The sequence below is a fragment of the Corvus kubaryi genome, unplaced genomic scaffold (assembly GCF_017639235.1).
Source record: "Corvus kubaryi isolate FWS band 111438036 unplaced genomic scaffold, C.kubaryi_AGA036_p1.0 split3-37173, whole genome shotgun sequence".
NCBI lineage: Eukaryota > Metazoa > Chordata > Aves > Passeriformes > Corvidae > Corvus > Corvus kubaryi.
The window spans coordinates 343,674-366,075 of record NW_024582085.1 but is presented as its reverse complement, the minus strand read 5'-3'; the positions used below and the strand labels follow the sequence as shown (position 1 = coordinate 366,075).

Sequence of the window (22,402 nt, the reverse complement as noted above, 5' to 3'; positions counted from 1 at the left end):
GCGCCGCCGCTTCCGGCGCGTGAGGGATTGCGGGAAATGAAGTCCCGGTGCGAGCCCGGCCAACTCTCGCACGGTCCCGCCTGCTCGGCGTGAGGCTCACTGGGAAATGTAGTCCGGCCCAGGAGCGCTACTCGTCGGTGGCGGCCCGGGCGTGCCCTGTACCGGCCCCAACAGCCCCGGGTTCCCCCGCGGCGGTGGCCGGCCCGGCACTCACCGGGCGCGGCCGCGGTACCTGCCCGGGCGGTGCTGGGGCCGCCCACGCCGCCCGCCCCGGTTCCGGACGCCGCCGCCCCTCCCTCGCCCGGTGGGTTCCGGGTCGCACATGAAGGCGGAGGCGCCGCCGCCGCTCTCGGTAGGTGCTGCGGCGGGGGTGAGGGAATGCGGGCCCCGGCCGGGCCGCCCGGTGCTCCCCTGCCGGCACCAGCGCTACGGTTCCCCGGGGGGTCGGGGGAGCCCCGGGTCCGCCCGTGGGAGCGTGTCCCAGTCCGACCCCTCAGGCCGAGGCCGTGTCCTGCTGCCCCCTGCTCGCCGCAGGGATGCCCGGGGAACACTGGGGGATAACGGGAGGGAGGTGCCGCGGCCAGAGCAGGTGCGGGGGCAGCCCCAGCCCCGGCGCCTGCCCGAAGTCGCTGAGGACGCCCGGCAGGTCGAGGCCGGCCCCGAGTACCTGTGCAGGGCTACCTGGGCTGCTGCGCCTGGGCTGCCGGCACGGGAGGGGGGGAGCAGGTGGGACCATAGCGGGTCTCAGGACCTGCAAAGGCAGCGTCAACCCGGCAACAGAAAGTAAAAGCATAACTGTGCTTGACCTGGCTTTCACCTCTTCGTCACAGTGTTGGTCTAGAGCCAGGCTGACTCTTTTAGTGGTGTGCAATTCCAGGTCACCTTCCCCTGCAGAGAAAACTGCTCATTCTGTGTTCCTGGAAAATGTCTAAGTTATGAGTTAGAACCCCACAGATGCCTGCCAGAACAAAATTAATGTAGTGAATAACATGAAAAAATTCATGTTGATGAGAAACTGGAGCTGGAACGTGCTGGAAGAGGCCCTTGCTCTCTTCCAGGTCATTTAAGTGTTGTATTTGGTGTAGAAATAATTACTTCCTAATTTTTTTCTTCCTTGTTTTTTAGAATACTTAAAAAGTCATGATGTGATTTAAGCATTCAACAAATCAGGTTCAAGTCTTGGCAGCTACCTGAGTTTCTCAAAATTCTTTGAGCATATTTGCTAACTTATAAATTACACAAAAATTGCACAACAGAAAACATTACAATTCTATGAACATGGGTAAGTTGTAAATCTGTTACAGAAAAAACACGCAAATTAGAAAGCTCATACTCTTTAGGTTATACTGCTATTCACAGGAGGAAAATATTTTTAAATATCCATTTATTTAAATATTGATATATTTCATGGTGGTTTTGTCATATATATTTTAAAGGACGTGTTTTATTCTGGATATGTCTTAGAAATAACTTGTAATAGCTTTGGGGGAGGGTGGGAAGCAAAACCCCCCCAGATGTTTGCTGAAAGAAATGAATGTCAACATTTGTGAGATGGCACAGTTTGCAAAAGCTGTTTCCCAAGCCACACCTTTTGGTTTCCTCCCACACTTCAAGTGTACTACTAATGCTAGAAACTGAAAATGGCTCAGAAAGTCAATTCAGAGGGTGTTTCTGCATATTTCCATTAGTGACGTAAGGGAAGACTGTGTGTACAGACCAGGCAAAAGCACATCATCGTTTGAGTGTTCAAAAATAATGCTGAGATATTATATAATACTAGATATCCTCCTTTCTTTTTGTGGGGACCTCAGTCAGAAGGAGTTGTTTGGGTTGTTTCTTGTATTTGTAGAAGGTCCCTAAAATGGAGTATTTTAGAATATTTATTTTAGCACAGTTGTGAATGCTTAGAGGGATTCTGAAAGAAGAATTACTGTAAAAGCTTCTGCCTTCCCTTCACCCCTCTTCCCTTTTCCTTGATAAAGCATGAAATTGGCTTAAGTCTTGTCTACCCATAACATGAACTCAATTGTCTTCTATGTAGCAAGTGCCCATTACAAATTATCACATAGTTGGTGAATTATTCCAGTATTTGCACTCCAGTTAGAATGAACAATAGTTTTGCTTTTCATTTTACATTGTTTGTGGCATCACGTTTGTTTTCCCAACTATTTTGGCAGGCACCCAGCTGCCTCCCCTTTCTGCACACTCCCTGACTTAGTTGATCTGTTTGTTTGTGTGCCCTCTGCCCTGTTAAAATTCTGGTACATAGCCAGGTTCTGCCTGCTGGCATCTGCAACCCCCGAGACTCAGCATGACTGGCATTTTGCTCCGGTCCTGGATTTTGTCTTGTCCAGGGCCTCCGCCATGGAAGCCTGGTTTAAATCCTAATCCTTGTTACTCCCTAGGGAGAGATGAAGTTGTGGGAAGCCTTAGGGCACAGATTTTAAAATTCCTCCAATGCACTAAGACTTTTAAGGCCCTAATGTATTTGGATCACAACCAGCACACCACACTGGTTGTTCTGTGTCAGGGAAAAGCTATGATGATTATGGCCTGCAAGAAAGAGGACAGCAAGCTGTAAGAGTGGACCAAGAGGAACTGTGTCATTTTCAACAGCAAAGCAAAGTCATGCTGGGTAAGAGTAATTCCATATACCAGAGCAGGTTGGAGACAAGCCTGGCTGCAAGGCAGCTTTGGAAGAAGAGACCCTGATGAGCAGCAAGTTGAATATGATTCCTTCAGTAGGGTCCAGGTTCATACTGGGCTATGTTAGCAAGAGCACAGCCAGTAGGTCATGTGAAATTATTATTTCCCACTCTATTCAGGACTCATAATCCCAAAAAATTGGAATACTGTGCCCAGTTTTGAGCTCTCTGAGGATTCGGTGGAGGAAGCATACAGGGCAGGAGCACTTACAAGAAGATACAAGCACATGCAAGGCAGGAACACTGGATTTGTTCAGTGCAGGGAAAAAAAGAATAAGGGCAGAGCCAGTTGACATTTTTTAAGCTGCCTAATGGGCACAGGACAATGTAGAGCCAAACTCTCCTTTGTGGTACACAGTGCCAGGGATGAGAGGCAAGGGTCACAAATTGCAGGAAAAAAATTCAGACAGCTAAAGAAGAAGACAAATCTGGTGATTAAACAATCAGTTTTCTGACTACTGACAAGGATGGAGATTTTGCACTTTATTAGACATGGCTCTCCACATCCTGACCTGGTTTTGAAGGTTTCCCTGCTTCAAGCACAGATTGGACTAGAGACCTCCCAAGTTTCTTTCCAGTCTAAATTATTCCACACTTCTAAGAAAGCATGGGACCCTCACCAAGCTCAAGCCACCTGTCCATATGGCAGCAAGCTAAACAGATTTGGATACCCGACACCAGCAAGCTCTAGTTTATTTTGGGCACAGCTGATGCACAAGAAAATATCACTATCTGCGTAAAACACCTCTTTGTAGTGATGTAACTGACAGCCACGAGCTCTTGGATACAAAAATGTCTGAGTTTCCATAGAAACTAACTTTGTTAATCCTTCCTGCATCCAGCCATTTCTCTACAGTAGAGAATCAAGGCTGTCAGCACAACTTTACGAAAAAACACCCCCAAACCCATACATGCACCACACATTAGGAGCATCTCTCTGACCTGGATGCTGGTCATACAAGGGGTGAATATTTGGCTAGGTGTGTATCGTACCACACAACACCAACAATAGACTTCAGCACTGTACATGATCTATACCATGTTAAAGCACAGCATCCCTCACCAGAAAGTAAAGGCTGAGTTAGCTGTAATGACAGCACAGGAACACCATGTTGTGAACAATTGATCTCTGTTGAAAAATGCAGTTAGCACAGACACTGCATTCTCCTCTGCCACATCTATTTTGCCATGCCTTTAACTTTTCCCTTCCCCTCTGCTTGTAGTTGAGCTACTCCATTCCTAGACCTTGTGTTCTTAAGAGGATAAGGATTTTCAGTGAGCACAAGAGCAAACCAGCATACCATTTTCTCACCATTTTGCCACTGATCAAACTACAGTCCATTCCCTAAATTCCTCCTGTCTCAGTGCCGACTTCCTCAGTCATAAGCCACATACCTGTATTGTGAAAGCAAGTATTCTGTTGTTGATCAGAGAGGGGATTTTGTTTTAAAAAATTACCACAACTCTTTTCATGGGTAGTTAATGAGTTCTTTCAGTTGAATAATCAGAAGCCTAAGACTTCTGCTTTTTTTCACGCCAGTAATCTGCAGATGTTGTAGAAGTGGAATTTGAATACAAGACAATCACACAGCACATGAGACAATACTTTTATCGTTGGTACTGTTAAAGAAGCCCAGTGAACTCAAAGAATTCCTCATCTTTTCCACTTCATGTTTTCCACCTGCAGGGTTAGTTCTGTAGTACTTAGCCACTGAAGCCCACTGCTAACAGCTGACCAGTACTGATAAACTTGCTCAAGAAGAGAAGGGAAAGAAAACATAGTACTCAAATTTCTAAGAACTTGTCTCAGTCACAGAGCTGTTTTCACAGTAACAGAACTAAGAAAGCAGAGGCCTCAGGAACATCCTACAAGCAAGAAGCTGACAGTAGAGAAGCTCAGGATAGAGGGAACAAACCTGTTCTCTCTCTCCATCTAGGACTGTCCTGCATACACTACACTTAGGCAACTCTGGGTTGATTGTTTTTTTTTTAATAAAGAATTAACAGAAAAGATTTTTAGACAGCAACAAAGGCACAAAGCACACAGGTCAGTTAGGCTGCACAGTTTGAGAAGCAGGGTGCTGTGCTAATAGCAATATCCCTTCTCAGTGATTTTGTAGTCAGCATTTAGAACAAAACCCAAAGAAATACACAAAATGATCAATCAGCTTACCAAACACACTGTATTTAGTCCAGAAAACTCAAATGCCAAATCCATCCCACTTTTCTTTCAGAGGAGCCCACAACACAACCCCACTGACCCTGCCTCAGCAGCCACTCTTTGGACCTTCCTGCCCACCCGACCCCAGCTGCTCCTGGTGCAGCTGTCACAAAGCTGAGCACACTCAGCTGACCATATCCCCCACAGCCACTCGGTGGTCCTCTACCCTTCTTGGTCTTACACCTCTTTTCTACCACCTCCTAAAACTACCTAGGCAGGAGTTAAGAGGCTTTTCTTGGCTTTTGGCTCAAGGAAGACTTAACCATGTAAGTCAGTTAGACTTTATAGACTAATACCACAAATGTTCACCTTTAATTTTATAGGCTGGGAGCCATTCATTAGAATGATGTACATGCATGAGTGACCACCCTGAGGGACACTCCAGCTCACCAGTGACAGCTGAGGTACAACCCAGGGGCAGAAGTTGAGAACAAGAGGTCAGGACTGCTGGAATTCAGAAAGCAGAGCATAGCAAAGTATCTGTAGGTTCAGCTGTTAACTAGCCAAAAATCAGCTGTGGTTCACAGATGGTTCAGCTGCACTCCCAGCATCTCTTTTTGACCACACTGGGTGGTCATAGAAGAGCTGGTTTGTTAAGATCCTGATAATAGTTGTGGCATAATTCAAGTCTATTTCTACTCTAACTGTGAGGTAAACTCCCTGCAGATCTCCAAGAGCCCCCACTTGTCACTGAGAGCTGTTCAGATACTAATGCTTATACTGGCTACAGAATCACTGAATGATTTATCCTTTTAATTTATTTTTATTTACTCTCTTTCATAATACCATTTAATCTTCCTGGTTCCAGTTACCACATTTGTAAGATCAGATCCCTTCTTTACCTACTGAAAGCTTCATCCCTGTCATAGGTTAGCAAGCATAGTCCCGGAAGGGACGTCCTTGCTAAGGGGTGCTTACAGTTTCCTCTGGGAACTGATAGAACCTATCAGCTGGCCAGTTTGAATATGGACAATTCTCTAAGCCACTTAAAGTTGTGATCACCTCTGTGATCCACATTTAAGAATAGGCAAACTCCCCCTCCAAGCTCTCTCTCGTTTCCGGCGCTGGCACAGGTGGCTGCGGGCCCCGTGTAGGGGCCAGCGGGCCCGGCCAGGCCCTGCTTGGGCCAGGCCGGGCCGGGCCACGGCCATCCTGAAGCCAATGGACCTGTTCCAGTCATGGAACCCCCCCCACTGCCTTGCCGTGGGCAGCCGGAGCGGCTCGGCTCTCCCCCCTCTCCACTGCGATAAGAAAAATTCAACATTCCAGCTGCAAAGCTGCAAGGCCGAGGTGAGATTAACCCTTTTTATTGCTGTGAAGAGCTGAAAACCTGAAGGAAGAGAGAGAGGAGATGCTTAAAGCTGAAATTCTGTTGTGAAGCTATGATATATCAGAGTATCCTGTTGTAATTCCATGAAGATATGGGGGGTGGAGTGTTCAACTCGTGAGCAAAAGCACCTGCGCTGAGATAGGCAGATGCTGACGCAGCTGTAATTCCATGAGAAGTTTGGACAGGGAGAGATGGACCAGATGAGGACTTTTGCTCCAAACGGGAAAGGAGAAAACCTCAGTCCGTAGAGATGAACCAGATGAGGACTTTTGCTCCAAATGGGAAAGGAGAAAACCTCAGTTCCTAGAGATGCTCCCAGAGATAGTCCTAACGATGAAGATGATGAAGACCCTTTGCTCCCAGGGAAGGAGAAGGGCCTCTGTTTTTGTTTCTGAACGGCTCAACCTTAAAATTGTACCCCAAAAAACTTCAAGAGTGGACCCTCGAAAGCAGTTGCGGGAAAAGCTGCAAGTCGGGGGAAAGGACTCACACGCAGGCAGAGAGACTCCTCTTCCTAAATGGACTGAACAAAGTTATTTGGAAGTGGGCGGCTGTCTCGTTGTGATACTGTTTTCATAGCATGAGCAAGAAGAGACTTCTCTTTCTAAATGGACTGAACAAGGTTATTATGGAAGTGGTAACAGACTGAACATCTTAAGGGTTGTCTTTTCACATTGTCAGTGGGAGAAGGGAGGAAGGTGGGGGGAGGAGGAGAGTTCTGAAGGTGGTATAATTTTTTTTTTTTCTTTTCTTCTTTTAGGTCTGTTAATAAACTTCTTTATATTCTTTCAAGTTTGGTGCCTGTTTTGCATTTCTCCTAACTCTTATCTCACAGCAGATAAACAGTAATGAGTATTTTGGACCAAACCACTACACTAAATTGGTGTTTCCGCCTGGTTACAAACCGAACCCGCGACAATTGCCTTTCTGTTACTTTTTAAGATTACTTGGATAGAGAATGTATTCTGAACAGTAACTATCTACAGTCACATTAATTTAAATTAAATGAATAAAGGCTTGCATGATTATATGGGTTTTCCACTCTACCCTGCATGTATCTCTCTCTCTGTAACCTGCTTCTCCTACAATACATTTCTTTGCTAACACTTGTTACAGGGCTTCAGTTACCTGTGTAGTTTTATTATCTCTCACTTACCTCGCCTTGGCCTGTCTTCCACCAATGACTGCACTATGTGATACACTATAAGATTGTATCAAGGGTCATGTTGTTTCCCTTACTCATGAAATGTCTTTGGATTCAGAAAATAGTTAATTTGTTGCTCTTACTTCTGCTTTTTGATACAGTGATTTTACTTCCATAGAGACTTCCTTTGATACAGCTCTCTGAGGAAAAGATGTAACCTGTTTGGAGCTTTAACCACATTAAACCACATTAACAGAGTTAATCACTTCCTCATTTGGACCATATGTCACCCGACTTTAGTTTTGCTGCATTTATTTCCTTTTAGTGAAGTGGGAAAATTGTGATCATGTAACACTCACTGTTTCATTTGCCTTTCTTACTATATTATTTCCCTTGCCTCAATCCATCTCTCTTAGTATAGCCCAGGAGCAAATGCAATGATACAGTAATGTTTTGTCTGCTTTCATTTGATTTCTAGGAAAAGCATCAACCTTTCATGAAAAATAACCCATTACTCATCTCTTCAGCTGATGATGGATAGTTTTCCCTCTATAATCGACCTGAGTGCTCCCCAGAAGGCTGTCTTGTCAGAGCTCCTCTTCTGAGCTGCTGTCTTGGTTTTGCTGGCAAAGAGCAGACAAACATTAATACACTTTCTCAGGGCTTTTTCCATCCCATTCACCATGCAACACCACCTTCCTTTTGTTTTGGACAGTGTAGGCTAACTTCCTCAGGCAGAACAATAAACATTTTCATATTTCTTGGTGTCATGTGGGTAGCTCCATCCTCGCTGCCCATACACAGAATACCTGCAGTGCTCGGAGAGATTTCCAGTGCTGCACTCACTGTCTATGGCTGGCACAATTAAACAATGGTTCCATTTCTTCACTGTTTGTTTGGATTTGCTGAGTTTGTTCTCCTTTTGCTTCCCTTACTGCTGCTAACCCCTTGTGACTACCCCTTGTGCCACTAAGCTATTTCCCAGGCCACAGAAGAGAGGATCTTATGAATGTGTTAGCAGCCATATCGGCTCACTTACTTCCTTTTGCTAATGTGGGCTGTTTTTTTAATGCACTCTGGCAACTGGATAGAGTCTATAAGCTCTGACTGCTACAACTTCTGGCATTCTTCAAAGACAATGGAAAGGGTAAATTACAGGATGGTAGAAGAGGACTCATGAGATTTTGATTGCTTAACCATAGACATAAAACACAATCACTTCCCGATAGCTTTTTACAGGTGTTTCCCAATGTGACATAGGGGACCTTCCCAGTGTGTCAGTGGCAGCCCTAGAAAAAGGTACAGGATAGCCTTGGACAGTGCCCATTCTGGAGGAAATACCTTCTCTCTGCAGGGAATCACAGGGAAGTGGAAAGTAGTTCTGCATGCTAGCTTGAAGTTGCCACAATAAAGAAACTCACTTTGAAACCTGCAGTTTCATACAGTATTTTGCACAATTACAGTTGGAAATGTGCTCAGCTACAGAAAACGGAAAAAGCAAAAACAGGGAGAGAGGAGAGCTTTCTGAGTCTGTGGTAAAATATTAAGGGAAAGATGGAAGGTGCACTTTACATTGCAGAAAGTTACCTGAGAATATTAGGCAATTTGGAATTTGGCAAAAAATTGGTCTGTTTTTTGTTGCAGATGATGCAGAAATGCAAAAGAAACAAGGGGTTTTGGTAATGGGTAGGGAAGTGAAACTCTTGCCGAGAATAAAAAAATACCCATGTGACACGTACTCTGATACTGGTCTGAAAACCCAGGAGTCAGAATAGCTGGTTTCGGAAAACCTTATTCTGCCACTTTGGTGTGCTGATGTCCATCTGTCTGTTTTCAGTATCATAACTTGGAATAATTTGTTCAGTATAAAACTGTCTCTGCATTGACTGAAGAGTTGCTTTATTTTCTGTGACAGGCAGGGGTCAGAGGACCATTTGTAAAGCAAAAGGCACAAACCTTTGCTGATTCTGTTGTCTCACAGATTTCATTCTGCTACAGCTGGTGGCTGAGCATTTCTGCCTGGGATGGCGGAGGATCAGGAGCTGACTCAGCCACACAAAGCTCAACTGGAGCCCTCCCTCCAGCAGCGCACCAGCAACACTTACCGCAGTGCAGAGCACTCCCAGGCCCTGCTCAGTGGCCTGGTGTCTCTCCGGGACAGCAGCATCCTCTTCGATGTAGTTCTGGTAGTGGAAGACAAACCCATCGAGGCTCATCGCATCCTTCTGGCTGCCTCCTGTGACTACTTCAGGTACACTTCAGTAACAAGCATGTGTCTGACTGTTACTCAAAACTGTGACATCCAAATCTTCTGTCTGGGCATACTCCTCCTGAATCTAAAATCAGACCCATAAGATGGAGCTGAGTATGTTTCAAAATACTAACTATGGCTTTATTCATCTCTCTGTTATTTCTCTACAGAGATAAAGCTCTTGTTGCTGCACACTGAGCTTACCTCCACTAAATTCACTGTGGTACTTGGAGGTTTATAAAGACGAGAGACTATCTGAACTGGTGTCTTCTGCTTTAGTGCACTTTAAGTGGCTTTTAACATATCCTTAGCATTGTAAGACTTTGCCTGTTGTGGTGATCATTTCATAATATACAAAAAGTCACTGGAGGTGGGTCACTGTTAGGTGCCTGTAGGGCGACTCGCTGTCCATTAGACCAGGCATTCCCCAGTCAGTTTGATTAGCAGTTTCTTTGTTTACATAGAGCAAACACCCAAGTCAATCCAGACAAACTTCTAACTGAAGGAAGAACTGCCCTATTCCAACAGTCCCAAGTTCCTCTGTGTTTCCTCTTCCCCCACACCCAGAGTATCTGCCTTTGACCATTGACCATCCATATATACTGGGTCTGTATTTAAGTACTTCACCTGTAAACTGTACCATCTAGGTTGCCCCTACTGATTTCCTGCACAGTGAAGAGTTACTTTCTTAGGTCCTAAAGGCCTGTACTCTTAACTTAGAGAAGAGGTAATCACATAAAAATGTCTAGCTAGGTTTTTATCTTTCTGAATATTTTTTATGTTCTTAGGACAGCATAAGATGAGCAAACTGAAAATAGCTTCAATGCAAATCTACCATAGCATGTGCCATTGTCTGTTTTGCAGAGGAATGTTTGCAGGAGGATTGAGAGAGATGGAACAAGAAGAAGTTCATATTCATGGCATCTCCTACAATGCAATGTGTAAAATCCTGAACTTCATTTACACTTCTGAGCTTGAACTCAGTGTGAACAGTGTACAGGAAACCTTAGCTGCAGCCTGTCAACTTCAGGTGAGGTACTGGGAGATGTGACAAAAAAGAAACAAGAAGCAAAAGCAATGATGAAAGAAACAGAAAATATGGATTACTGGTTAGAGGGAGGGTTAAGAGGTGAGCAGGAGCATGGGTATGATATGAAGGATTTCTGGGATGCTGTATCCACTGGAACTAACTGTGGAAGGGTAGGAACAATGAATGGATACTTGTACATCTCATTTGTGCCAGTGGTTTCATTACTTAAAAACATTAACCATTTCATCTAGAGGAGTATTTTATATAGCATTCACGTTCACTGATCTGCTTATGAAAGCTTCCCTGAAACAGAATATCTCTGGCCTATGGTGAAGAGCAGGGTTTGCTGCTCAGAAATTGTTGTGCTGCTCAAGGTCTTCCCCAAGTGAGTCCACAGGCACATGACCTCTCCTGACCCCATCACTACAGGAAATCCTGCCACTATGGTTTGCACTAAGTGCAGGGTTCATGTGCTTTTAAGACAAGTTTTTTTTCTCTAATTTCCCCTGCAGCTAACTGCTGCACAAGGCTTTGGTACTTTGGTACTAAATCTTAAACTTTATGAGTTTTGGTTGGTTTTTGCACACTTAGCACTGCTTTGTTAGCAGAGGGGCTCCTGGACAGCAGCTAGTTCTTTGTTTGCCAGTAGTTCCTCCTGCCATATAAGACTTCAAATTGTATTCAGAAGACAATACTAAATATTAATTTTCTTTTCCAATGGCTTCCTGTGCTCTTGAGTGATATATTTGTTACAGATACAATCTTTGATATAGAATGCCTGTAGTGCTCTGAAAGAGCAAACAGAGTGACTGTCATCACCATGTCCTCCGTGCCTTCCATTTTCCTGACTGCTCCCAGGCAGACTGCAGAGCAGACAGCCTGGCTGCCCAGTGTCCCATGTGTCTTGGAAGACACATTGCTGCTGCACCTGAAGCCAAACTCAGTCTTGTAGTGCAGTGTGGTTAGAAGAGCTGTATTATATTCATCTATATACCCACGCTGAGTTCTTTTTCTCTGGAGAAAGGTGAATAGGACACAAGTGACTGTGGTGATCAGACTGTGAGGAGAGCGGCCATTTTGTGGACAGTTTCCTTACCATCATCCCAGGCTTCAGTCCCCTGTCTCTCAAGTGTGGGGCACATGGTATCTGAAATGAAAAATATCTCTCTCTTGCAGATTCCAGAAGTCATCAAGTTCTGTTGTGATTTCCTCATGTCCTGGGTAGATGAAGAGAACATCCTTGACGTGTACAGACTAGCTGACCACTATGACTTGAGGCATTTGAGTGAGCAGCTGGACTCCTACATTTTGAAGAACTTTACAGCTTTCTCAAGGACACAAGTGTACCGACAGCTACCCCTGCAGAAGGTCTACTCCCTTCTCAGCAGCAACCGTTTGGAGGTTAACTATGAGTTTGAAGTTTATGACGGAGCACTTTTTTATCATTATTCTCCAGAGGAACTGGAGACAGATCAGGTCTCCCTGATGGAGCCCCTTAAGCTACTTGAGACAGTCCGTTTTCCTCTGATGGAACCCCAGATCCTGCAAAGGCTTCATGACAAATTAAGTCCATGTCCTTTAAAAGATACAGTTGCAGATGCATTAATGTACCACAAGAATGAATGTCTTCAGCCAATGCTTCAGAGCTCCCAGACACAGCTGAGATCAGAGTTCCAGTGTGTAGTGGGATTTGGAGGGATGCATTCTACTCCATCCATTGTTCTCAGTGATCAAGCGAAGTATCTGAACCCCTTGTTGGGGGAGTGGAGGCACTTTACAGCTGCACTAGCCCCCAGAATGTCCAACCAAGGGATTGCTGTTCTCAATAATTTTGTATATTTAATTGGTGGAGACAACAATGTAAGTGGTTTTCGAGCAGAGTCAAGGTGTTGGAGGTAAGATAAGGATAATCCTATTAATTTTATTGCCACCTAGTTGCCCATTCTGAGTCAGTAAACCAGTAGACAGTCAGTACACTTGCCAGCCAAAAGATTAGGAACTGAGCAGGAGCTTCACTGAAAGAAAACACAAGAATGAGCTTCATAGTAACAGGAAGCTCCCAGCAGTGCTTATGAGACAAAACCAAGACTGACAGTGTAGAAACAGCTACTCATTCAAGAGTATTACTCGTGCTACTTTCTGCCTTGTTGGAGGAGGGAAGTATTAAAAGTGTGGGAAGCAGTAATGAGCCTGGAACTCTAGGTTGTCTAGATGTTCTCTAACTAGCATTTTCTGGAAGCCTTTTAGGTATAGTTTTTGTCCCAATACAAGAGGATTTTAAATAAAATGCTATTACCATTAGGTTTTCAAAAATGTATGCATGATAGCAGCATTCCAGAGTCCTTTTATATTACTGTGTGACAGGGAAAAGAGCAGTAAGAAGGATCAGGTTTAGACTTTCATGCCCATTACATTGCAAAAACAGATATAAACCCTTTTGCCTTTATATTGTGCTCATTTTTACAAGTCTTAGCTGAGTTGCTCTTATTTTCTAGCATGCATGGTTTCAATTCTCAACCAGTTTTCTCTGTAACTAAAATTTCCAGATGAGAGAGATAGTTTGATATGAAAGTGAATAATGAGATTCACTTTGAGCAGTAGATATTTGGGGGAAAGAATCAAAGAACCCACCACATATTTATGCTCTTCTTGTGTTCTTGAAGATCCAGATTCAGTCTTTGTGCTATTTTTAGAATGTGTTACCTTGTAGAATGGCTTTGAGCAAACAGAGATTGTGCTGTAACCTGACAGCAGTGTGCAAGATAATGGAAAACCTAAGCTTTTATAGCATGATTATGTCAGCTAAAATAGATCTTCTATAAATAGAATAAAACAACTTTGCTAATAATAAAATGCTGACAAGGCCAAATTTCGCATCATTTTACAGATGAGCTCAATTTCAGCTAAAGACAGTGCAGTAACCCACATCCGTGGAGCTGTCTGGTATTCCAGCAGTGGTTCTGTGGCTGTAAGAATAACTTTCTTTGATCCCATTCTTTTACAAGGTATGACCCACGACACAACAGATGGTTCCAGATCCAGTCCCTGCAGCAAGAGCATGCTGACCTCAGTGTTTGTGTCGTGGACAACTATATTTATGCCGTCGCAGGCCGAGATTACCATGAAGACCTGAGGGAAGTGGAGAGGTATGACCCTAAAACGAACACTTGGGAATATGTGACACCTCTGAAGAAGGAGGTAAGGAGTGCATTAGCCACACACACTACCACAGTTCCCCAATTCCTGATTTAATCTTGTTAGTTGTTTTTCTCAGGTGTAACTTTAAATTTGCTAATATTCAGATGGAAAACAGTAAACTCTATATATAGAATAAATGAATAACAATAAAATAAAATAATATATATAAATTACATTTTCCAGTTAAATGCTTATTTTTCCTGTTTCTTGTTGGTTTTGCCTGCACCTTTATTGTGTTAATCCTTTAAACTATTAACAAAACAAATAATAAATGTGTGTCAGTGCTGAAAATATAAAAAGCCTGAATTGAGTGCTAGTGAGTAGAATAACTTGCATTCCTGATAACACTGCTTGTATAAGAAAAATCACCAATAAAAAGGCTTCCAAGTAGATTAGGGAGTTAAGTATAGTATGAATGATCTTCTAACCAAGGAACAATAAAGACAGAGAACACTGCAGTTCTGGAAGTTTTAGAAATTCTAGTGTGTTTCATTCAGAAATTCACAATTATAATATCTTAGAATGGTCCGTAAGAAAATCCTTTCAGATTTTGATCTCTGCATAATTCATGAAGAATATCACTCCCTTCATGTCTATTCCCTGCTTCAAAACTGGGAGAAATACATCAATCCAGAGCTCTTGCTTTCCCCTTTGTGTGGTGATGCAGGTGTACGCTCATGCGGGAGCAGCGCTGGATGGGAAGATGTACATCACCTGTGGGAGGAGAGGAGAAGACTATTTGAAGGAACTACAGTGTTATGACCCAAGGACTGACCGCTGGGACGTTCTAGCAGATGGCCCAGTGAGACGGGCATGGCACGGGATGGCTGCACTGCTGGGAAAGCTCTACGTCATCGGGGGAAGCAACAATGATTCTGGCTACAGGAGGGATGTTCACCAGGTGAGACCATGTCACACCTGTCTTTTCTTGGTTTCTTATGGCTGCTGGCACTTAGATGTAATGTCTTTCTCCTACTAAGTATGCAAGTGAAACTGCTCAGCAATGGCTGCTGCACCAGCTCTCCCTCACTCACCTGCAGAACTTGCAATGATTTATTTACTGTTGTCTGTCTTCAACACTTTGTCTCACCCACAAAGCATTAAAGCTCTAGCACTTGGAATTCTTATCAATTTGAAAACATCTTTGATGGATAACTTCATTGGCATGCACATGCCCAATAAGTAGCACATCAGTTAAATTTATTTTATGCTGTCTTCTCACATGCATTTTTTCTAAGTGGAGAATTTTTGAATTACCAATGTGTAATTGCAGGGCAGAGCTGTTAAGGATATGTTGGAGGGCAGTTGTTTAATGCAATTTAAATGTACAGTATCTGATGGTAAGAGATGTCCAGAGGGAATTCTCTTGAACCGTATTCCAGCTTCTAGAACTGCTAGAGACTTAAAAAGAAGGCACAAAAAGTAACTTTTGATAGAGCCAGTGGAGATGGCAGAACTAAATCTAGCTGAAGAGCATATCTGAATGATAAGAAGGTGCCTACAAATGAAAGCAGTTAGCCAAGTAGGTACCCAATGTAATCTAAAACTCTCCAACACATGGCACAGAGGCAGCTTAGCAGATTTGTCATATTTGTATGTTCCAGCATTTTCTCTCTAATGCAAACAGGTGCATTATGTCTGGGCTTATATTAGTACGTGTTCCCCTCTCTTTCACTTTTGTGTACATTTTTGGAATGACACACAGCTGTTACTCCAGCAGCAGGGTCAGTATTTGTGATTTCAAAGCTATGTGGCAACTATGCACGACTTTCTGCTGAGCACTGTACTTCTATTACACACTCATATGCTCTCTCCATGATCAACACACTGTCAAAAGACTGATGATATTCCTTCCTAAATAGTTTACCTTATGGCCAGGCTCTGTCACTAGGATACAAGTTCAGTTTTGGCTTTTCTCTTTTCTTTTCTGTTTTTCAGGTTGCCTGCTATAAGCCAAGCACTGATCAGTGGACAAATGTATGTCCACTTCCTGCAGGACATGGAGAGCCAGGCATCGCGGTCTTAGACAACAGGATTTATGTCTTGGGAGGCAGATCCCACAACAGAGGAATCCGCATGGACTATGTCCACATTTATGATGCAGAGAGAGACTGTTGGGAGGAAGGACCCCAGCTGGAGGATGATATTTCTGGGATGGCTGCCTGTGTCCTCACGTTGCCCAGGGCTATTTTAATGGAAACAGAGAAGTGGCTCTCAGAATGGCACGCAGACCGAATGAAGCATCATCTTGACTTTCCATCAGAAGTTATGAGCGTATCAGACTGGGAGGAATTTGACAACTCAAGTGAAGATTAGAAAACTTTAATTTTTTTTCTTTTTTTTTGCCAGTGGATGAGGAAATTAAGGCTTGGGGAAAGTACTTGAGAGATTTTATATGTCTTTCTTATACACATAGAAGTATTTAAAGGTTTTAAAAGTAAGTGTTCCGCACAAAATGCCATTCACAGTCAATACCTACCCATCTGCAAGTGTTCTGCACAAAATGCACTTACAGTCAGTACCTGTGCACCTGCAAGAAAGCAGCGTTTTTAAAGTAACCACACAACTGCCATTTCCCCCCAGTTGTATAGAGGTTCTTTTTACTTTGAAGGAGGCTTTTCTCAGCCTTCAGCATGGACAGAAAAAAAAGCACAGAAGGCTCAGCTTGACTAGCTTCTTTCCGTCCAGCTTTTAGCTTGAAATAGCTTCTTGAGGTTTCTTTTTTCCTTTTCTTTCGGGTAATAAAACTTCCTAGCCCGCTTAATACAGGAAGGTAACACCTAGTGTCACCCTCCTGTGCCAGGTGTCAGACAGCTGGATTAGTTTGTCAGCAAGATTGAACATACAGAAACAGGAACAGTAGCAAGAAAGTCTGAACCTTCATCTCATCTAGGCATGCAGCCATCCTTGTAATTGGGTGTCTGTGAACTGACACCCACTCCCGAACTTCTATACTGCAAGTTCTGTCAACACAGTGGAAAGAAGATTTCTAGAAAAAACTCCGTACAGAATATGGCAATCTTGTCATTCCACTGTCAGACACATTTGTTCTGAACCATAAATTAATAAATTCTTGTCAAACCTTTTTAAACTGCTGTCTCCATTTTATTAACAGTGATGTGGCGGCTGAAAGTTTCATTATATCCTACAGCAGTACTGGCAAAGTTACACCAGCCTGGGAGATGGGCAGCTTTTTTATTCTGTTATTATATGCTTTAGAAGAGGATAAAGAGAACAGAGATTGGTTTTCCACAGCAAAAGAAAAAAATAATGAGATAACGAGAAGTATCGAAGATTACACTGGTCTGAGACACTGCAGTAGCTGAACTAATGCCAGGAACTACAGCTGAGAAAGATAAGGCATAGTAAATCCTTCCTTCATGGGGCCTTAAAATAATTGGTTCCTGACTACCATCTTGCTTAACATTAGGTTAGAAGCTGATTTAAAGTGGGATACTGAACAGTATGAGATCCTTCCTCTTGGAAGGGTGGAGTAATCAGTGCCCCCAGAAAATCTTGACAAACCACCAAAAGCTTTTAAATCTTATAGCAATAATGGAGTTGCAGAAAGGCAAAACCAGTGACAATCAGAATGACATGGGACTAGTCAAGTGTCATCACATCATGACAAATAGTGTACATGGATGTGCTACTTCAGAGAAATGGAGTAACTTCCTGGATATTCCCCCTACTTGGGGATACATTGTTTATGGAAGCAAAGATCATTTTAAAACAGACCTAGATTACTCTGCTTTAGTAGACTGGGCTTCTGGAAAAAGATTCAAAAGTATTTGCACATTTCTTTAAATAAGTTCAATAACATTTCTTGGTGAGAGGGGCATTTGTTGGACTTTACTCTCTAGCACTGTCAGTTTTCACCTTCATCTCTGAACCTCTGCCAGCTGACAAATAAAACAGAAGACCTGGTAACTGCAGGAAACACTGATTATGAGCTTTTGCAGAAAATATTTTTTTGATAATGAACTCTGAACCGCACACAGAGTCTGAAAGTCTTTATTACACTGCAATATTAGAGACTGATAAATATTCCTTTTTTGCCTACAGAGTTACTTTTGATGTGTAGGAATTAAATGCAGCCTTCAGATACAAGGACATACCTCTCTGACCTGAGTATCACTAGAACCACTCCTTCCAGACTGCAGGTGGCAATTTGTTTCATCTGCAAACAAGTGATGAAAGACCCAGCTGTTTCTAACTAACAGATCTCTAACTCACTGCAGTGCATTTTCCATTTTAACTAGCACCTCTAGACAGACCAGTGATGCCCTATGTTATACAACGATATAGGGTTATTTATGTTACTTAGATGAAATATTACTTAGCCTCTTTAACAATGAAAAAAGTCTTTGTCTAGCTCCTTTTCCTATGTGTACCACTAGAGGGTATTACTCACTGTTACAAATAACCAACCTGAGAGGCTATTTCTTAGATTACATAAGAGAATAGAAGACATTAATGAGTAATCAATAAGCCAAAGAAACATCTTGAGAAAACTTTTGGGGATTTTTTTACAGCTTCTACCCTGTCACTCCTGTGTTTGAATACTGATTTTTAGAGAGCTCATCCATTATTCCATTTATCAGCATATGCAACTTTGTGATTGCATTATTCACTAAATGTTGCAGTTGGATGCTGTGCAAAGCAAATGAATATAAGGCTCAGAATGTGGTTTCAAAGAAATTACTTAAAGGAGATGATCATCTACCTTAGCACTACACTATTTTTTTTCTCTTTTTTTACTTACTGGTAAAATAACCCTAAGTTACATGAACTAAACCTAAGGGCGGGTAATATTTGATAAAAATAAAACTTCTGTTACTTTTGGCCCCAAAATTTCTTTACATCTGAGCATAAGGTGACTGTTGAAAATTACAGTATGCACTATCTTACTTGCATGTATTTCATTCAGGTAAAAAACCATGGAGTTTAGCTCAAACCATCCTAATCATTTTTTTAGCAGTAGCTCATTTTAGGCCAGCATGTCCTTTTTTCAAACTGACACATAGGCTAAACAATAATAAAATTGCTTTGCTTTAAAAATGTCAATTTTCTCTTACTCAGCAGACATAAAGCACATGTTGTTTACTACAATTACCTATATAAACAAATTGCAGGAAAGATTACAGGTTGATACACAGAGCTGTAATCATTATTAATTGGTTTTCCTATCAAGAACGATGCTTCAGGAACTGAACTTACACAAGCCCACTTAAGCTTTCTGTTACCTCATGAAAAACATGTACTCATGGGGATTTTCAACTGATTCTGTATTTTTTATTTATAAATTCTCTGATGTCCTAAATATGTCAGTCTTGTACCTGACAGTAAAAGGCTTTTTGTTTTTTACAGTAAGCCCTCTGAGACAGTATTACATGACACTGTGGACAGATGGACAATGAACTAAGAAAGCTTTAAGTTACTTCTGGTCTGTGAGAGAACAATCAAACAGCTCTTCCAGAACTGAGTGATCAAAATACCAACAGTTAAACTGCTGATACATTAGGAAGTCCAGAAGAATAGTAATTAGGTTTCTTGATGATCTATTTTCCTATTTCCTGCCAGCATAGAGGTAAAGCTGTACAGGCATATTTGCCAGATTTGTAATTAGTAGACTGAAGTATTTCAGGCTTCCACATTTGCAGAAGTGATTGTGATTGCTTCAGTTTTGTTTCAAAACTGCTTTCACTACTGTATTTCTTCTCCAGCTGTCTACTTCCAAATCCAACATATCCTTTCTCATTTTCCTCACAGTTTAAATTAGGGTCATTAATTTTGCATTGGAAGCATACCCAGTACTCTATTTGAAGCAAAATATGGATTCTTATTCTGTACCCTTGACAGAAATTTTTCTCCTTACGTAGGGATCAGCCACATGTACAATTTATTTGGCATTCAGCCCAACTGATGGGATCAGAAGCTTCTGGTGAAAGGAAGAAGGAGCAGCTGGGCACAGGGAAAGAGGTACAGGGCCTTCTCAAGGGAATATTCTGAGTTTTTATTTCATCGGCAGCTGTTGCACTTTTGAGCTCCCCACCTCCTCCACCGCATTACAACTACCTGGCCATGCTCTGAGAGTGTAAGCTGCCAACAGGTAAAGTCAAAGAGCATAAAGGTATTGATATGTAATGAAAAGGTAAAGTGGTACCAGACATTCACCCATTCTTCCTAAACCAAATGCATTTGTAGGGATGTAATACACCTGAGATGACTGTCTGTAGTCTAGAAGTTGAAGCCCAGTCTTATCAGAAAACATTAATGATCTTGAACAAGTCACCTTTTTCTCATACGGAAGTAGAATGTGGGATCTTTTACCTAAAACATCTGGTTTAGTTTAACCACAGTTACTAAAACTGAGGAGGGAATTACTTGAAGGATGCACTTAACCTGCATACGTACAAGTTCAGAACATCTAATTTGGCAGTTCCTTCCAAACTGAAAACCTCTCCATGCCTTAGAATCCTCTCTGGGTGGGAAGGTCGGTGTGCTGGTTCTCCAGCAGCAGTCCAGCCCCATGCAGTACTGCACAAAAACTGGTTTATAATTAATACTATTTATTTCTGACATGTTCCAACTATCTTGAGATTCTATCATTATCCATACAAAATGGAAGCAAAATCACTCTGTATATTTGATTTTTATTTTAACAAAATTTGTAATTCAATCAAATGAAGGAACAGGAATTTTTATTTCCTTTTTATATACTATGTGTTACTAAATCTGCTGCTAACTTACAGCTTTTGTAATTATTTTTAAACATTATTTAGCATATTATTGCAAGTGCCATCTTTTAATCTGTATTTTGGCCATAGTCAAACAGAAAACAAGCCAGATCTGTTCAAATGACACAAGAAAACATCATAACCTTCATATTCTATTGTAGCCTGTCTACAGGTGTTTAAAACTGACTCTTCCTAGCAGATACAAGCACTTAAACCAGTAGGAATGGATCAAAGGTATAGCCACTAAATAAGCTCTCCTAGTAATGGATGAAATTTTTTTTGCAGAGATGTGAATTTTCAGATGTAATTACTCATCTCTAGGTCACTGTTTTGCCAGTGTTGCTGTACATGACTAACAGCTGTTGTTTTCCACCCAGGAGATGGCTGTATGTCAACGGCTGGTAAAATGATACCTGTACATGGATTCAGGGGCTGCTTTAAGATCCTTTCGTCTTAATGATGAGACTTTTCCGGGATGGTTTTGTCTAAAACATGACACTGGAGGAGTCTTCCATTTTAGATGATTTGAACTCTGCTAAATGTCTGCAGAGACACAGCCCATATGTTCCAATCCAGACACCTCAGTTGGCACTGGTTGCCAATGTACGAAGAGGAACAAAGAGGAAAAAAATGACTGTGTAATGACTGAGCTTTTGGAAAAGGCAGAGCATGAAACAAAGACGGCAAAGCTGGAATAACACTCTACAACAGTCCAGTTAAGCACTTCAAGACAGACATCTTAAATCTATTTCTCCATTTGAACTGGCTTGCTTTTTTTTTTTTTTCTTTCAAGTGCTGCTTCATTTCACATTGCCAGCCCTGAAGCAAAATAAAAACCAAAATCAAAAGCACAAATTAAACAAAGTCACAAGACTGAGCTAAAATCACACCATTTGCAGAGGTTTCTAGCACGTCCGGGGAACCAGTGCAGTTATTTTGTCGCGCCCCTGCCCACTGCAGCTGGACAGGCCGAATGCTACTGCTGGCCCCCGGGACGTGACTCAGAGCCCGGTGCCTGTCTGGGCTCACGGCGCCAACCTCCCTCTCAAATTCAAACAGCTCATCCGCACCATGTGCCAAGCGCTGCCCCCGAGCCCTGCTGAGTCCTTTCCGGGGTTTCCTTCCTCTTCAGCGGCTGCGACACCATCTTCCCTCCCGCCTGAGCCAGACAGGGCTTTGACCCCGTTATCTGGGAACAAGGCTATGAAGAGGCAGGAAACGGCCCCTTAGAGCACGTAGGAAGTTATCTCGAGATCAGAGATGATTATCACAGCGGGCCGTTTTGTTCCTTAAAAGAAAATTAATTAACCAGTAAAAAACAGCAAAACCTCAGGGGAGGTGGTGTCTGTCTGCAAACCGCCTGGGGTCAGGGTTCTGGCACCCCTCAGATCCAGGAGCAGTGAGAGAGCGGCCCGAGGCAGCCCCGGGGCACCGGGGGGAAAGCTTGGGGCTGGGCCCCACCGAGGAGGGCGGACGTGCAGAGAGGGACGTGGAGAAGATGGAGGGACCCCCTCAGATACCTTAAGGCCAAGGGCTGGGGAGTTTTAGGGAGGTGACCCGCGTCAAAGCGCGCCTGCAGCAGCGAAGGAGCCCTGCGCTGTGAGGGGATGCGGCAGGCGCGGGGCCACCCCCCCCCCCCCCTCACTCACCGCACCGACCGGGGGTGCGTCGGGGACGGCTTGAGTGACTCGGGGAGAATGGGGAAGGGGCGGCTCTCCCGCTCCCTTGGACGCCAGAACCGAGCACCGGAACAGCGGGGCACAAGCCCCTAGCCCGGCCCCTG

The 22,402-nt window shown here is 43.1% G+C and overlaps 1 protein-coding gene and 1 long non-coding RNA gene across 3 annotated transcripts; one reads left to right on the top strand and one right to left on the bottom strand.

Moving 5' to 3' along the window:
- Positions 1-93: 93 nt before the first annotated feature.
- KLHL22 (kelch like family member 22) lies at positions 94-16,970 on the top strand. 2 transcript variants are annotated; one of them, XM_042015087.1, is made up of 7 exons: positions 94-352; positions 9,399-9,651; positions 10,516-10,681; positions 11,858-12,576; positions 13,687-13,879; positions 14,547-14,780; positions 15,818-16,970. In XM_042015087.1, exons 2-7 carry the CDS (start codon positions 9,425-9,427, stop codon positions 16,193-16,195), a joined length of 1,917 nt encoding a protein of 638 aa, XP_041871021.1. In that variant the 5' UTR covers positions 94-352; positions 9,399-9,424; the 3' UTR covers positions 16,196-16,970. The 2 variants fall into 2 exon arrangements, with proteins under 2 accessions (XP_041871021.1, XP_041871020.1); XM_042015086.1 differs by having other exon boundaries at positions 9,382-9,651.
- Positions 16,971-21,375: 4,405 nt separating this feature from the next.
- On the bottom strand, positions 21,376-22,400 carry LOC121658316. The gene is made up of 2 exons (XR_006013929.1): positions 22,269-22,400; positions 21,376-21,907 (listed from the first exon to the last, which is right to left on the bottom strand). It is a non-coding gene; the product is annotated as an uncharacterized LOC121658316 (long non-coding RNA).
- Positions 22,401-22,402: the final 2 nt, after the last annotated feature.

Excerpts from the sequence above, each read along its gene's own strand:
- KLHL22 (XM_042015087.1), top strand. The coding sequence starts at position 9,425 with ATGGCGGAGGATCAGGAGCTGACTCAGCCACACAAAGCTCAACTGGAG. Across the intron at positions 9,652-10,515 it reads GCCTCCTGTGACTACTTCAG|AGGAATGTTTGCAGGAGGAT; the intron begins GTACACTTCAGT and ends TCTGTTTTGCAG. Across the intron at positions 14,781-15,817 it reads ACAGGAGGGATGTTCACCAG|GTTGCCTGCTATAAGCCAAG; the intron begins GTGAGACCATGT and ends TCTGTTTTTCAG.